At 34.6% G+C, this 18,297-nt stretch overlaps 1 protein-coding gene across 1 annotated transcript in view; it reads left to right on the top strand.

Moving 5' to 3' along the window:
- EAF2 (ELL associated factor 2) overlaps window positions 1-17,541 on the top strand; it is a 46,011-nt gene extending 28,470 nt beyond the window's left edge. Inside the window, exons 4-6 of the mRNA XM_043990416.1 lie at window positions 379-524; window positions 6,108-6,368; window positions 17,253-17,541. Of these exons, the coding sequence (XP_043846351.1) occupies window positions 379-524; window positions 6,108-6,368; window positions 17,253-17,299 (454 nt within the window). The 3' untranslated portion in view covers window positions 17,300-17,541. The remainder of the gene's footprint in view (window positions 1-378; window positions 525-6,107; window positions 6,369-17,252) is intronic.
- The last annotated feature ends 756 nt before the right edge of the window (window positions 17,542-18,297 follow it).

Here is an 18,297-nt window from a genome sequence, read left to right as displayed (position 1 = left end):
AAAGACCAAAAAAAAAAAAAAAAGAACAAGCAAATGAGGTAATATTTGCAAAAGTGCTTAGCACAATGCCTGGCATGTAGTAGGTGCTTAATAAATGCTTATTCCTTTAGAGGTAGGTTCTCCCCCCCAATCTAGTATTTTCCTCTGTTCCCTAGACTTCTAGATACTCAAACAGCTTAATGTTAAAAGGAATTTTGACGGAGCGTTCTTCACCTTTTATTTTTGTAATTTTAATTATTTAGAACTTTTAATATTTGAATACTATATTCAAAACCTCTAAGGGAAAAACATAGTGTTTAATTATACGAATATCATAAGAGTCATATTACATTGGAATTGTTAATATTTTCTTTTTGGGGAACTTCCACATACTTGCAGAGCTGAAGGAAGCAGTAAAATTCAGTCTCGACTTGAACAACAGCAACAACAAATGAGAAATGCAGTTAAAATATCAAACAATGTGAAACAGTCTCCACCAAAAGAAAAAATGTCTCCAGAATCTCCTATGGATGATATCGAGAGAGGTAAAACTGAATCACATCATGTATAATTGTGTGTGTGTGTGTGTGAACATTACAAGTAAAAAATGTAGCTTTGACTTAAAGATTGTAGGACTTTTATTTATGTTCTATGCAGGATATTTTTTCCCAACCATGATAGAATCGTGTTAGGTATAAATTTTAAGCTATGTTCTTTTTTATTATTATACATAATAGTTTATTCTTTAAAATAAGGTTGGCCTTTTCATTAGGATATCATTTAGTCTCTAGCTTATTCTGGGGGGGGGGGTTGTTTGGTTTTAGTCACGTTTTTTTTTAGTATTTTTGGATTTTTTTTCCAATTACAGGTAAAGATAGTTTTCAATATTCATTTTGGTAAGATTTTGAGTTCCAAAATTTCCCCCCACCCTCCCTTCTCTCTCCCCTCCTGAAGCCCTCAGGCATTCTGACATAGGCATTATAATCATGTTAAACATGCTATATTCTTTGATGCACCACTATGCCACCCCACAGGTTTCTTAGTCCCAAAGTTTATGGGTATGAGAGCAAATATGTGATTGTGGACAAAGGCAGAGAAATGTACAGTTTCCTTTTTTCAAGAAGTAATGTTGAATACACATGTCTTGTTTGAAGAACATCTTTTCTGGGTTCTGGATCCACTTCAAGGCTGGAGGATGAGTAAGACGTTACTCACTAGGAAGGCAACAATAGATAAATGGGATGTGTTCTCAGTCAAAAACAAATAGACCAGAGCAGTGTACAGCTTTTTTTCCCAATATTGACCTCTTCTCAATCATCAGCAATAGAATGTTTCATTTCTCTCTCCTCAGGGTGTTGATAGTCCCATTGGCCAGAAGCAAGAGAACATGCCTTTCACTTTTCTCCAGCTTATGTCCTTTGCTTTACTTGGCAGTAACCCCAAAGCATTTAGCAACTGCTTCTTCCCTGGTCTCAGATAGGATGATGTTCTGCCCTCCCCTCTTTTCCCTTTACTTATTCTCATTTGGCATGAGAGACCAAATTCCTGCATAGCCTCAAACCTCTCTTGCTTCCAGATCATGCAGAGTTGGGAAGGCAAACAGATCTCAGAGCTTTTAGTTCCATGTGGGATCCTGAATTTGGGATTTATCAAGAGCAAGGGCAACAAAAACAATTATACTAACAGTTTCATTGCTTAGATTCTAACCTGATCCAAGTGTCATCAAGACAAAATCAAGGGGTAAAAAGAAGACAGTCAGGGGATCCAGGTGTGGAAGGGACTGAGAGAAATTTTTCTTATCTTTGCCTGTTACCCCAGAGTTGGCCAAGATGAACCTTCCTGTTACCAAGGAGGGTGAAACTGAAAAGTTCTTTTTAAAAAACTATTTATGCCTGTCCTTTCATAGTTCCTAACCTAGGTATTTCAACTTGCTCTGTACTTGAAGGTGGGATAGGAAAAAGACCTTGCTGAAAAAGTAGATAAAATCAGTTCATTGGAAGATAAGCAAATTCTTCTTAAATTCGTAGAAGGTGCTCTCTTTTTCACATGTGTAGTAAGTAACATGGTTGCGTAAATACAAACATAAACACCAGAGAGTACACTGATTTCTGAGGTTGGAATATTTTTCCTCCTTTGTTGAACTCAGAATGATCTTAGGTGCCTTCGTGGAATTTTGAGCAAAATGTAGTTTGTGCCCTAGAAAACTGGATATTCAGTCAGTCAATCAACAAACATTGATAAGTGCTACTATGTGCCAATCACTATGCAAGTTTGTTCTGATACACAAGTCTTCATTTAGTAATTGTGCCACTTTTGAACTTGAAAAGTTTGCCTTTTAAATTGGATTAATTTATAAGTATGATAGTAACAATCCATAAATATTATCAAAAGGCACATTCAATTTTTCTTTTGATGTCTAATATGGGCTTCCACTCTGACAGTCACAGGGTATGGTTTGTCATCTCATCTATGATAGCATCTGTTGTTTACTATAGGATTTGGAATAAGAATATGTGTTCTTTAGAACATTATATAGTTGTCCTAAATTTCAATAATTCTACCTTTAATTGCCATTAATAGATGTATTAGCATATAGTCTAAAATCATTAAATTTTTGAAAATTCAGAAAGATTCTAGGATAACCCTGTCAGTATACATATATATGATGCATATATACAATATATATGTATATGCATATATGTATTATATTGTATATGTCTATAAATAACTATACATGTGTGTATATGCTAACATACAGTCCCTTGTTGGGAATACTGTTATCAGTAGTATTCAATAGTATTAATACTTTGGGTATAGTTTGGAATAGATAACCAGCTTGTTACAATTCTTTGATTCTCTCCAACTGAATTGATGTATCAACATCCCAAATTCTTCCCTACTTTAATTTTAAGGAACTTTTATATAATATAAAAATTCTGTATAACAGAGTGCTTTTGAGTTTTTTCTGACATGATTGCATACTATTTCTTTTATTTTTCACAGCTAATAATTTGTATTTGCCCCCTTTTAAAACACCACAATACTTTCTCAATATATGTATTCTCTCACCCATAATCATTTCAGTAATCATATACTATTTTAATACCTCAGACATCAGAGCTCTTCCAGCATGAGTTTCTGTATATTTCTTCCAAGATTTCACAGAGACATTAATTCTGCTGCCTCTTTCCCAGGAATATAGGAATCATTTTTGTCTCTATTTACCTCCTCAATCTAGAGTGAAGGGGCACTTGAATCAGATTCAGTTCACCCATGGACAGTAGATGAATTTAGTGGAAGAAGTTCTTTCTCTCTACCTTCTGACCCTCCAACAGTTTGACAGAAATTAATGGGAAAGTATTTTACCAAAATTGGCCATTTAGCCAATTTTTAAAGAATACTTCTGTACTGTATGTTGTAGAATGTTTGAGTTATCTTTTTTAAGCCTCTAACCTATTGGATTTCTAATGGTCTTGTAAGTCCGGAGAAAAAGGTAGTCAGGAGACAGCTTTAAATCATACAATCATATCCATTTTTCCTCTTTCTCTCTCCCTTATAACTAAACACCTTTGAAGGAAGCTTTTGTTTTTTAATCTATATGACGTTAACATCTCTTCAATTCCTAGTAGTAGGTCACTCTTAGACCTGCCTCTGACAACCAATCTCCATTTCTCATGTTGTGAGAATATAATCATTGAATGAATCAATTTCCATGTAAGACCAAAACTTTACTCCCTGGTACTTTCTGGCTTTAGTTTTCCCCCTAGACTATAAGTTGGGTATTGTCTCAGGAATTAAGGATGTTTCCTTTCTTATCTTTTTAAAATAAGTTTTTATTGGGAGCAGCTAGGTGGCGAAGTGGATAAAGCACCAGCCTTGGATTCAGGAGTACCTGAGTTCAAATCCGGCCTCTGACACTTACTAGCTGTGTGACCCTGGGCAAGTCACTTACCCCTCATTGCCCTGCAAAAAAAAAATAATAATAATAAATAAAAATAAGTTTTTATTGATGCCTTTTTTTTACATCACCATAGTTTCTTTTCTCCCTCCCAGACAGCCATTCCATGGAAACAGTGATATTCTATTACAGTCATATACTACAACTTGTTCAACCTTTCCCCAATTGATTGTCAGCCCCTTAATTTCCAATTCTTTGTCACCACAAATTGTGAATATTTTTGTATATATAGGTCCTTACCCTTCCCCATTTTTAAAACTAGAGGAAATGTCTAACTACACTCAATTTTCCTTTATTTGGCTACTCTGAAGTGATGGGCATGTAGTAGGTGCTTAATAATTTTTGGTCATTGAATTGAATTTGTTTCCTGTCACTTCCATATGTAACATGTTCCCTCATTTTCCCCCAAGCTTCTGAGAGAAACAGCTATTAGCAATTCATATATTTTGGGGATGCTTCAAGTTGAACAAAATGAGATATACATCTAGGTAGCTGAAGTTCTCAATCACTGCTAATTTGCTTCAGTGCATTATCTATATTCTTTTACCTGGAAATCTATTGTGTATTTCCACAATGATATCACTTATATTTCTCCTTTTATCCTCATCTGAAATCATATTAATTTTATTGGATTAAAACCTCCTATTGATTTTGTTTGATATCTATGCATGGGGAGAGAAACATCCAAAGCCAAAAATATTGTCATAAAATTTCTTCCATTGTTAATTTTTCTGAGAAATTAAGAATCATAAAGTACCACTCCTACCACTGTTCTTATTTCAGTCTTGTACCTATCTGATTTTACAATTTTATTGGGGTATGTTTCCCATTTCTTTGACTGAATTATTTTCTGATTCATTCATACTATAGTTCTGTCATTGCCAAAGCAATACCTATCTGGCATAAGAGAGGGAATTCTAGTGAGAATTTTTCACTGGAGAAAATTTTGTATTATTTTAGCATATTTTAGGGATAAGAGATATTTTGGGGACAGGATGATCTAGTGCAAAGAGCCTTCAATTTGGAATTGTTCTCCCTCTATCATGATCTAGCTTTCTGACAGTACTTCATCACTCTAAATTTCAGTTCCTGTAGGTGAAAAATGAAGGTATTCTACTAGATATGATGATTCCCCAAGTTCTCTTCCTGCACTAATATTTTATGTGTGTTTGGCCTTTGTTAGACATTTAATACTGTATCATAGGTCCTTTATGAAGAGCAAAAGAACTGAAAAAATTGTCACTCTTCTCAAGCTTTTGCATTAGAGTTAAACATATCATATGTACATGTCACACAGAAACTAAGGCAAACTATATCCCCTGTTGATGCCCATCCATTGGGGAATGGTTGAACAAGTTGTGGTATATGGTTGTAATGGAATATTATTGTGCTATAAGAAATGATGAAGGGGATGGCTTCAGAAGACTTGTATGAACCAATCCAAAGTGAATTGAGCAGAACCAGGAGAACATTGTACACTAAAAAATATTGTAATGATAATCAACTCTGAGAGACTTAACTACTCTGATTAACACAATGATCCATCACAATTCCAAAGGACTTATGATGAAAAATGCTATCCACTTCCAGAGAGATTCCAGTGTAGATTGAAACATATTTTTTAAACTTTATTTTTCTTGCCTTTTTTGGGCAACATGGCTTTTACAGAATTATATTTTGCATGACTTCATATATATAGTGGGTATCATATTGTTTGCCTTCTCAGTGGGTGGGGGAGAAGCATCAGGGAGGGAGAGAATTTGGAATTCAAAAATTTTTAAATGAATCCTAAAAATAAGCATAGTTTTAAAAATAACAAATAAATCTGGCTTGTTTTACTGAAAATAATATAGCTATCCTCTGTTTTTCAAGTATATCTTTATATCTCTTTTTCATATCACTCATTATGTTTTATATGAGTCAACATTTTAATGTAAGCACACATTTATGTTCTATGGAATATAGATCTCTGTATTGCTCATGGCCCATGTTAGATTATAATTTTGATTATCCTAATCAACATTAAAAAGTGGCTTATGTTTATATAATACCTTGTGTCCTGGTAATGGATAGTCACCCATTTTTCATGAATAATTTCATAGCTACCACCTTTAAATTTTCATTAGCTCTCAATTTCAGCTTATTGATTCATTTCTTATTTTATTTTCAGAACTGAAGGCAGAAGCCAGTATAATGGACCAGATGACTAGTTCTGATAGCTCTTCAGAATCCCAGAGTTCTTCATCTTCAAGTAGTGAAGATAGTTCTACTGACTCAGAAGACGATGGGTGTGAACTCTCTCATTCTAGCTCAGTAAAATATGCAACAGGCCATCAAACCTCATCTGCTTATGCACAGCAATGGGTTCCTGACATGGAGATCATGCATAACAGATCTCAGGATGGCAGTGGCCTTCTGATGAATACATTAAGTAAGTTCACTAAAGAAAAGAGTGAAGGGAAAAATCTCCCAGGATGTTTTTGGTAAAAAACAAAACAAAACAACATTTAACACGGCTGTGGTGAAAAGTCCATGTTACATAGATCTGCTTGCATGTTTTTTGAGGAAAGAGAAAATGTTATTTTTTTGGTATATCTGTCTTAAGTAGCTATGTTACTATATGCTGATTTATATTGATAAGTAAGCAATTAGGAGTAGATAAAACTGGTGAAATCTAAATAAATTGATAGAAGTTAGAGAATCATAACTAAGAGAGAAAAAAGAATTCTCTAGTAGCTATGGATTAGGTTGGACTTGCTAGAGGTTTAGGAAAGACAGGCTTCAGATACCATTCTCTCTGAACTGGGAATTGGAGGTGTCAGAAAACATATATGGCCCAGGTAGTATGGGAAAACTCAGTTTGGATAGGGTGAAAAGAAGAATGGATACAGAAAGAAAATGAAGGCTTTCGATAAACTGTGGTAAAAGGGACCTGATGGAACACGCTGGATTTCAGTGTATTGGTGCAGGATTAGGTCATTGAAGAGGGGTACTTAAAACACTGGGACTCTCTAAGATACCTCCAAAGTGAGCCTAAGTTGGACTCTGTTTACTCTTCCTGTATATAGTTTGTATTCTTTTTGGGGGGGGGGGGGGCAATGAAGGTTAAGTGACTTGTCCAGGGTCACACAGCCAGTAAGTTTCAAGTGTCTGAGGCTGGATTTGAACTCAGGTCCTCCTGAATCCAGGGTTGGTGCTTTATCCACTGTACCACCTAGCTGTCCCCTATAGTTTGTATTCTTATACATCTTTCAGCTTGTAATAAAAGTAGCTTTTAAGAACACTTAAGGCAACTAGCCTAAGTATATCATGTATCAATAAAGCACCACTGAGGAGGTTATAGGGTTAATTTGGTTTAAACTAAGTTAGTCCAATCCTTGTCTTCCGTTGTATTCAGAGTTTTGACTATAAATGCCCAGCTTTTAGTCATTTAACAAGCACCTTATTAAGGGCTTATGCGCCAAGCACTATGCTAAATGTTGTATGGCAAGAAGCTGGTGAAAGAGGTGTGAGGTAGAAAGAGAAAAATCATTATAATCAGTGAATTAGACTTTCACATAAACCTTATGGATGTGAACGCATTACTTTATAGGCACAACTTGTATTTATGACTATCTATTTACCTAACTTTATAAGTAAATGAGGTACTATGGGGGACAGCTAGGTGGCGCAGTGGATAGAGCACTGGCCCTGGAATCAGGAGGACCTGAGTTCAAAGCCAGCCTCAGACATTTAACACTTACTAGCTGTGTGACCTTGGGCAAGTCACTTAACCCCAATTGCCTCACCCCCCCAAAAAAATAGGTACTACAATATTGTTCTTTATAAAAAGCCTACATGATAATAAGCTATCAACATTTCAAATTACCTAATTCAAATTAATTAAGTTTTATATTAACAGCAACATAAATAATAAAACTACAGTGGCAGAATTTGACTTAGAAAGAGCTGGAATCCTGTTAGGCTTCTGTGACTGCCTTCTCCTTCAGCTTCTTCTATGTTCCCCCATTTCTTAAAACCAATAGAGAGTATGAGCTTAAAAAGGAAGCTTATCTAAATTCCTGCTGTGTCTTTTTCAGACCTTCCCAGGGGTAGAAAGGTAATATTTGTTTAGTTTTCCTATACCTATTGAACTAGAGTAAACAGAAGTTTTGTTAATGTTACCAAATTACAGATATGATAAGATACTATACCTAACATTTGAAAAAAAGTTGCTTTGGGATAAACCCATATGTGAATGATTAAAGAAATTGATTATATATGAATTTGTACCATTTAATTAAGCATAAACCAGTTTACATTCTTGCTTAGAAGAGCCATATACTAATACAATTAATGGCCTTGTGGAAATACAGTTCTGTGACTTTTTCTTCATAATATCATAATAATGCTTATGAAATTATTTTAATTTATTCTTTAATGGCTTTATACACTCATTACTATAGGCAGCCACATTTCTCAGCTGAATGTTTCAGTGGATATTATACCACATGAAGGATAACTAGTTTTGGCATCAATTTTCTATTAGCCATTTTCTTTCTATCCTTTCCAGGACAGATTATTCTTTCTGGCATAGAAAACAGATACAAAACAAGATTTGAGCAGTTCTGTCTCTTCCATTATCTTATCATTGATGTTTACTCCAAGCAATGCTTTTGTTCTTTTCTTCAGTACTGCTTTAAAATACCATGAATTGTTGTTAACTTGGCTTGCTCAGCTTTAACATTCCTGACATTAGTCTTACAAGACTATTCCATGACTTTGTATCCATCCTGGGATTTCTACCACTTGTTTCCCTCTTCTGGATGAGATTGTTTTTTAATCCAAAAAAGAGTAGTGAGGTCTCTTTCCATCCACATCTGATAATTCTCCCTTTTCCTTTTGGTGGTATTGTTTTTCTTTGTGTCTTCAAAGTTTCCTTAAGGAGAGTATTTAGGAGAGCTGACTTCCTTTGCAAAATTTTGTTTCATTAAGTACCTACCTTTCCCTTCCCTGAACCCATTGAAACCGGCTCTCCTAAAATGAATGGGACATGTAAAACTAAGCACATCTTTCCTTTCCACTACCACAAATGTTAAAATAGAATGCTCAGTTTGTTTCAAGGTTTCTGGAATTTCTACCCCAGCAATTTATTAAGTATAATCAGATCCAGAATAGAATCAATTAGTAAATCAACAAGCATCTGTTAAGCACTTACTGTATGTCAGATCCTGTGTGAGACATTGGTGGGAGCTATAAGGACAGAAGGCATTCTGTCACTGACCTCTAGGGTAATAGTGTCAAACTCAGAAACCCATGTATATGAGGATCCTTTCCTGTTTCATATCAACTTAGAAATTATTAACATTATCTATGGTCTAATGTATTTCTAATTTATTTTGTTAAATATATCCCAATTACTTAAAAAAATTTTTTTTTTAGTGAGGCAATTGGGGTTAAGTGACTTGCCCAGGGTCACACAGCTAGTAAGTGTTAAGTGTCTGAGGCCAGATTTGAACTCAGGTACTTCTGCTCTAACCACTGCACCACCTAGCTGCCCCCCAATTACTTTTTAATCTGATTTGTGCAGCATTAGGGAATGTTGCAGGATGCAGTGTGGCCTGGGAAGGGTATATTTACATTTTGACAGATGAATAAGTATATATGATCTCTATAAAATAAATATACACTGATGGTGTATGTATGGGGCATGGAAGAACTAACAACTGAGAGAATCAGAAAAGGCCTTTAGAAGGAAGTAGTACTCAGGTGAAGTACTATTTGAAGGGATCTGAGGTTCCAAGAGATGGCAATGGGGAAATAGAGAATTCCAGGCACAGGGAACAGCCTTTGCAAAAGGCATGGAGATGGAAGATAGAATAATGCATAAGGAACAGGTAGGTCAGTTTGGCTAGAGTTTGGTCTTATTTAGAGGGAGTAATATATAATCATCCTACAAAGAGGGGCTGGAATCAAATTCTGAATGGCTCTGAATGTCAGAGGAATTTATATTTTATCCTAATGGCAATAGAGAAAACAACATTTATCTTATTTTCTTTTCTCACTACTTCCATTATCTGGCACTACTCTCCAACTTTCATATTGCTTTTGAAAACACTGCTATCCTCCCACTCACCTAGTTGATATCTTTGACTCTTCACTCACACTTAGCCCACATATCCAATTCATATTTCTGCACTCACAACACCTCTTTTGTTCACTCCTTTCTATCTAATTACATAGCTACCACCCGAGTACAGTCCTCATCACATCTCACCTGGACCATTGCAATAGTCTTCTATTTCCTGCCTTAAGTCTGATTTAGATCCATCATTGGCTCACCTGCCTAAGTGATTCTGCTAGAATGGAGGTTTGAGCTTGCTACCACTCTATTCAATAAACTCTAGTGGCTTTGGATTACCTCAGATATATCAAATATAAAGTCTTGCTTTTGGCATTGTAAATTCTTAATAACTTTCCACCTTTCTTCCTCTGCAGTCTTCTACCACGTTCTCTATCATATAACTACAATGGTATGCTTGCTGTTCCTCAAACAGGACTCTCCGTCTCCTGGATCCACAATCTTTCTTTCTTTTTTTTTTTTCGGGACAATGAGGGTTAAGTGACTTGCCCATGGTCACACAGCTAGTGTCAAGTGTCTGAGGCTGGATTTGAACTCAGGTCCTCCTGAATCCAAGGCCAGTGCTTTATCCACTGTGTCACCTAGCTGCTCCCTAGGATCCACACCTTTTCAAGGGTTTTCCCCATGTCTGGAAAGCTTTTTCCTTACTTCCGACTCCCTTCAAGACTTAGGTCAAGCACAATCTTCCCCAGGAGGTCTAGCGTGCTTTCCTAAATGATCTTTCCCCTCTACAAAACCAGTGTCTTTCCTCTGTAATTACCTTCTATTTTGGAATGGAGAGCATTAGCAACTGGGGGTAACAGGAAAGTCTTCATGTAGAAAGTGATGTTTGAGAAGAGTTTTGAAGAAAATGAGAGATTCCAAGAGACCAACGCTAGGTGGGAGTCAGGTATGAGGGCTAAGTTGATGCAGTGTCATGAAGCTAGGGAGTGGGATGTCATATGTGAATAACAGTAATGCCAGACTGGAGTGTGAGAAAAAATGAAATAAGGTTGGAAAAGTAAGTTAGGGCAGGTTATGAATGGATTTGAGTTTTTAAAAAAAGTTTGATCATAGAAACCATAGGGAGTCATTTGAGTATATTTAGCTCAAGGAATGATATGGTGAAACTTACACATTAGGAAAATCACTTTGGAAATTGTGTGGAAGGTGAACTGGTGAGAGAAGATACTTTACGGCAAGGAATCCAAGTAAGAGGATATTGCAGTAATCTAGGTAAGAGGCCCTGAATTAGGATAGTGACCTTGTTAGTAAAGATAAGGGGACATAGAGAATTATTATGGAGTTAGAATTGATAAGATTTGGCAATTGATTCCATATGTGTGGTGAGGGTGGAGTCAAGAATAATAGAAAGGTTGCAAACCTGGCAGCCTAGAAGGACGGTGTTGCCCTTAACATAAATAGGGAAGTTCAGAAAGGGACTAAGTTTTTGGGAAAAGAAGTTCAGTTTAATATATATTTAGTTAGAGATATCTTTGGGACATATAATTTAAAGTATCCATTGCGGGCAGCTAGGTGGCGCAGTGGATAAAGCACTGGCCCTGGATTCAGGAAGACCTGAATTCAAATGTGACCTCAGACACTTGACACTTGCTAGCTGTGTGACCCTGGGCAAGTCACTTAACCACCATTGCCTTGAAAAGAAGAAAAAAAAAAGAATAAAATATCCATTAGGTAGTAAGAGATTTGTGACTGGAGATCAAAAAAAGAGTCTTGGGATAAATGTATAGTTTGGGGATTCATCTACAAAGAGATCATAAACCCTCAATTTATTTATCAATAAATATAATTTGATGATGAAACCTACAAGAGAGAGGGAATATGCTATACAAAGAGAAGAGAAAGAATCACAGCATAGAGCTTTGGTATATATCCACAGTTAAGGGGTGTGATACGTATGTGTGTGGATGATGATCCAGCAAAAGAAACTAAGGATTCAAACAGGTAGAAGAGAATGAAGAGAGAATAGTATCATAAACACCTAGAGAAGAGAGAGCAAATGACATTTTGAATAACGATAAAAAGAATAAATCATACAAACCATTAACATAAACAATTATTTTTAAAGTGATGATAAAAATGAAACAAACAAAATAACAAAACCTTTGGGACCCAGTTCTTGCAATTCTCAGGACAAAATTAATATCTCTGAAAGCTTATATTAATAAATAGAGGACTGATGAATTGAGTATACAATCTTTGGAAACTAGAAAATAAACAAATTAGGAACCAAAAAATAGGTTTTTAAAAAATCTTGAAAATAGAGGAAATTGAAAAGAAAATATAGAACTGATAAAACTAAGAGCTGTTTTGAAAAAATAGAATTAGGTAATTCAGGTAAAATTAGGTAACATGAGCAAGGAAAAAAAAACAAAATTACTGAAATAAAAAGTGAACAAGGTGGGCAGCTAGGTGGCACAGCGGATGGAGCACCAGCCCTGGATTCAGGAGGACCTGAGTTCAAATCCGACCTCAGTCACTGAACACTTACTACCTGTGTGACCCTGGGCAAATCACTTAACCCCAACTGCCTCACAAAAAAAAAAAAAAGTGAACAAGGCAAATTCATGAAAAGGAAAAAAACTAAAACTATCACAATTACTATGCACAATTGTATGCCAGTGAAACTGAGACTTCAAGGGAAATTGATTAACATCTGCAAAAATATAAAATTCCCAAACTAACAAAACAAGAAATAAAGAGCTTAAACAACTTTTTCTTAGAAAAAGAAATCAAACAAGTCATAAATGCCAAAAGAAAAAAAAGTCTTGAGTCAGATGGGGTTATAAGTGAATTTTATCAAACATTTAAAGAATAATTACTGTCAAATTTTACCAAAAAATTATCAAAAATAAACAGAAAGCACCTGATAAAAATCATTTTATGAGACCAATATTGTCCTGATACCCAAACCAGGAAGAAACAAATTGGGGTGGGGGGGGGTAGGGGTGGTAATAGACCAATATTACTAATGAATATTCATGCAAATTTTAAAATAAAATATTATTTCGCCAGAAATATAACTGGAAAATAATTTTGCTATACATTGGATTCATGCCAGTGATACAAGGATGGTTCAGTGTTAGGAAAATAATTAGCATAGCTGCTCTTATAGACAACAAAGATAACCACATGAATATTCCAATATTTACAGAAAAAAGCTTTTGACAAAATGTATTCCTCATGTGTCAAACACCCTAAAAATCATAGGTATAAAAAGGACCACTCATATAATATATTTAAAACCAAAAGCTGGCAATATTCCGAGAAAAATAATCAATACAAATAAGAGTAAAACAAGGATGCCTTTTCTCCCATCTATTATTTTAATAATTATATAAATCCTGACTATGGTAATGGAACAATACAAAATTGAAAGTATAAGCATCAATAAAAAAGGAACCCAAACTATCCCTTTTGGCAGAAAACATGGTGATGTATTTAGAAAACCCTAGAAACAAGCTGAAATGATTAATAGCTACAGAAATGTTGCAAGATGCAAAATAAAATTGACAGAAATAATTATGTTTTTCTATACTATACTTAAAAGCCAGTAAGAAGCAAGTGTAAAAGAAATCCATTCAAAATAACTGAAAATCCTAAACTATCTAGGTGTTGACCAACCAAAACACAAAAAATTTATATAAATACAATTCCAAAACTCTTTAAAGATATAAAGGGAAGGGGCAGCTAGGTGGCACAGTGGATAGAGCACTGGCCCTGGAGCCAGGAGGACCTAAGTTCAAATCTGGCCTCAGACACTTAACACTTAACTAGCTGTGTGACTCTGGGCAAGTCACTTAACCCCAATTGCCTCACTGAAAAAAAAAGGAAAAAAAAAGATATAAAGGGAGATTTAAATATTTGAAGAGAAATTCATGGTTAGACTTTGCCAAAATTGATTTGCAGATATATTGTTATACCAACCAAATTTTGTTACTAGTGTTGATCCCTAAAATGGGGGGGGGGAACTAGGTAAAATACTAAGAAAATTCATTTAGAAGAAGAAAAAATTTAAAATAGCAAGGAAAGTAATGAGAAAAAGTATGAATGAAGGAGGCATATCATTGTAAGACTTTAAATTCTACTAAAAAGTAGTAGTCATCAAAAAATAAGTATTAATTTTAAAAATACATCTGTGGAACAGATTGGATATATGAGATAAAAGCAATCAAAAATACTAGTATATTTAATATATCCAACATAATTAAATACTGGAAGAAAGACTCCATCTATGACAAGAACAGTAGGAAAATGGAAAGAATTTTGGCAGATATTAAAGTTAGACAAGCAGTGTATACCTCATGCCACACTAAGCTCTAAATGAATACATGACTCATAATTTAAGACATCATACATTTTTTTAATTGAAGAGAACAAAATCAAGTATCTTGTCCCAACTATAGTGAAAGTTAGAATTCCTAACCAAATAAGTTATAAAGTAGATTATAAAAGATAAAATAGTCAGCTTTGACTAATATTAAAAATCTTCTACACATATGAAATCAATGAAAACAATTAAAAGAAAAGGATTTGCATCAAACATCACTTATTTAAGTCTGTTAGCAAAAATATGTAGGCAATTCACACAAATACACCAGGAGTCATTTCCCAATAGATGGATAAGTGGTGAAAAGTATGAACAAATAGTCCTCAAAAGATTTGCAAACTATGTGGCCACATGAAAACATTCTTCAAAAATGGAAAGCAAATGAGGTTTCACCTTCATGCAAATTGTCAAAGATGACAATATATAGGAAGGGTTAAATTGGAGGGGCTATAGAAAGATAAGGATATTGATGCACTATTGGTGAAGTTGTGAAGTGATTCAAACATCCTAGATGTCAATTTAGAATTATGCAAAATTAAATTGTTCACATCTCTTGACCCAGAAACCTCCCAACTTGATATAACTTCCAACGAAGTTGAAGGTCCAATTCATACCAAAAAAAGAAACAAACATGCAATACATACCAAAATATTCATAGTACTACTTTGTTGTGATAGCAAAGAACTGGAAAAAGAAAATGTAGTTCCCTATAGTTGAGCAATGGCTAAAAATATGGTAACTTCAAAGAAATGGGAAAATTTGTGAAATCAAGGAAGAGAGCCACCTCATCTTCCAATGCTGGAACAAAGGAGAGGATGTGGGATAACAGGTTATTTCTATTGTTTTGCTTTAACAACTAAAGCAACTGTGAATATTTTTGTACAGATAGGCCTTTTTATTCTTTAATGGGTTTTTAGGAGAAATTTCTAGAAATTGATTATAGTAGAACTATTTTTTCACAGCTTCGGTACTGAATTCCAACATTTATTACTATTTTTTAACATTCTAAGGATTATAAGGTCACACTTTAAAGTTGTCTTTACTCACAGTCCAAACATCTTTTCATGTAATTAATGGTTTGTATTTTCTCCTACAAAAAATGTTCTGTTCATGTCTGTCAGGGACGTTTCTTCACTGAGGACTATTTATTATGAAATTCTAGATAGCCAATCTTATAGTTAATATTTACCACAAGTAGTTCCTCCCTATCCCCACCCTCACAATATGTTTCTTTTCTTTCAATTTTAGATATTTTGATTTTTGTTGGGCAAAATACTATTATCTTCATATAATAAAGCTTATCAGTTTTTCCTCCAATTTTTTCCCTCTTTGCTTTATTAAAATGTCTCCCCTCTCTACAATTGGAATAAATATCATTGCTTTTTCTTAATTTTTTTTTTTAGGATTCATGTGTTTAATATGTAGATTGCTGACACAAGTGAGAATTTATTTTAAAGTATGGTAGGAACCAAACATTTATTTTGGCCACAATTTTCTCAGCAGTTTTTGTTTAAAAGTGATTCCACCATGTTTTTTAAAATTAAATTTTATTTTATTTTAAATTTATTAAGCACTAAAAAAAGAGAACACTTCCAAATGCAAAGCAGCATAAAAATGAATATACGTGAAACCAACAAATCTCTCCGTTACAGCTTGCTTTTTAAAAAAGCAAATAAATTCAATGTCATTTTCAAAGCTGTTTTCCTGTTTTTGTTCCCTTCTGATCTTCTGTTCTCCTTAGAGTGTTTTTAAAGCATAGGTTTATCAAATACTAACTGTTTATATATGCATCAGCTCAAAATTAAAGCACAGTGGTAGTGAGTTGCATTTGTTGGGAACACATGTCAAAAGGATAACTTACAAGTTCTGGCACCAATAGGAGTTCTTTTCTTCCTTGGTGTAGTTCCCTGCTGGTCTCATAAGATCAATGCTTTTCTAGAGACCTTAACTGGTATTTCACAAGAGATCAGGATATATCCAGCCTGAGATACTTCTTAGCTGTGTGACCCTGGGGAAGTCACTTAACCCTGTTTGTCTCAGTTCATCTGTCAAATGATCTGGAGAAGGAAATGACAAACCACTCCAGGATGTTTGCAAAGAGAACCCCAAAAGGGGTCAGGAAGAGCCTGACATGACCAAAACAATTCAAGACCAAGAATATGACGACTAAAGGGTAAAAGCACTTTTTTTTAAAAGCTGGTTAACACAACCTCATGTAGAATGTGTCAGGGAACTATATTAGGTGGCTTTCCAAAGCCACGTTCCTGACCTCATAGGCAATAATAATGAAGATCAGTAGTAGCACCCCATTTCTAAACCATTTCTAAGCTACCAGGCCTCACATTGCTCTCTAGAGGATAATACCACTTGGCATGAGTCTCTGTATCTTCAATATCTATCATCAAGTAAAACCTCAAACAACAGTCTTAGTTTCGAAACAATGTAAGGTGGTCATCTAAACTAGGTTTTTCTCGATTCCCTGATAGTTTCTCAGTAAAAAGTCCCAGAGAAAAAGAATCAAATGTATAATACATGAAGAATATTTTTATTTTGCAATACATTGATGATATTGGTAGATAAACTAAAATGACAAAAAATGTTAAGTGATATGTGTAAACTAACATTTGTCAGTAGCAAATTTGAATTTCAAATTTTAAAATAAGCAAACATTCTTAATGTGATAATATATGTAAATCACTTTGTAAAATATAAAGCACTATGCAAATATTAGTGTTATTATTATGAAAAATATCCATTGAAAATAATGAGGTATAAGTTCACATTTTATCTGATCTTATTTATTTTTAATTGATCTTTAAAAAAATTGCAATGAAATTAGTTTTTCCATTTCTTTTTTATTTTAGGAAACGATTTGCAGCTGAGTGAATCAGGAAGTGACAGTGATGAGTGAAAAAACTGTGGACCTCAACATAAATATTTTTAAAATATTAGACTATGAGAGAATTTGTTTTGCACTAAGAATAAAATTTCTCAAGACTGAGAATTGTCTCAATTTTGATGATAATGGAAATGTAATTTGATTCTTAATTTTCTGCTGTTATATGGAAAAACTGCTTTAATCTATTTTGGGTTTTTGTTTTCTAAAGGACTAGATTCATAGTAAAATATTATAATTATAGATTGTATTTTATATTTGCCATCTCTTATTTTTGAAATTTTGGTTGGTAATAATGAAATAAATGTACATAAATTTAAAGTGAAACAAAATACATGGATCACAGAAAACAATTTGTTCATTCTTCTTACATATTCAACATAAATTCCTTATTTGATTTATGAGATGAAAAAATAAACAACCTAATGTCAAAAAGCTTAAATTATGTTTCATTTATGAGCATTAGCCTTCCAAAGTTCCTCACCATCAGGAACAATTGCCCCAGAGACTCCTGGACTCCTCAAGTTTCTATTTGAAATTCTTTCACCCACAGCTTGTTTCTTCAGGGCAAGAGTCACAGTCCTTCCAAAATCATCGATTAATATTTATTAGCCACCTGTTCTGTGCTAAGTGCTAGGGATTCAAATACAATAAAACAAAAGCAGTCCTTGCCCTCAAAGATTTTACACAATCTAATGGGGGAAGAAGGTTAGGGGCATGAAGGAGAGTTCCATAGAAGCCCCAAAGCAGTGTAGCTGGTGGGAAACGAGAAGAAATATTGTGCTGAGCCCCAGCCTCAAATAGAGGCTCTGGAACTCATCACCTTGTCTTCCAGTCAGAGGGTACTAAGGAGAAGTGAGTGCCAGGGAGATTCAATCTTGAAAGATCATGAGATTTCCCAATGAAAGGAGGATAAATCTGGGGTTTTCTGATCATTCTGGGAGTTCCCCAAACTCTATCTCAAGTTTGCTCTCCTTTTCCAGTGCCACGGCCCCTTTCTCACTAGGAGCTAG

Source organism: Dromiciops gliroides, chromosome 3, assembly GCF_019393635.1.
Source record: "Dromiciops gliroides isolate mDroGli1 chromosome 3, mDroGli1.pri, whole genome shotgun sequence".
Lineage (NCBI taxonomy): Eukaryota > Metazoa > Chordata > Mammalia > Microbiotheria > Microbiotheriidae > Dromiciops > Dromiciops gliroides.
Note: the sequence above shows the minus strand (reverse complement) of the source record. Positions and strands in the feature narration are given on the sequence as shown.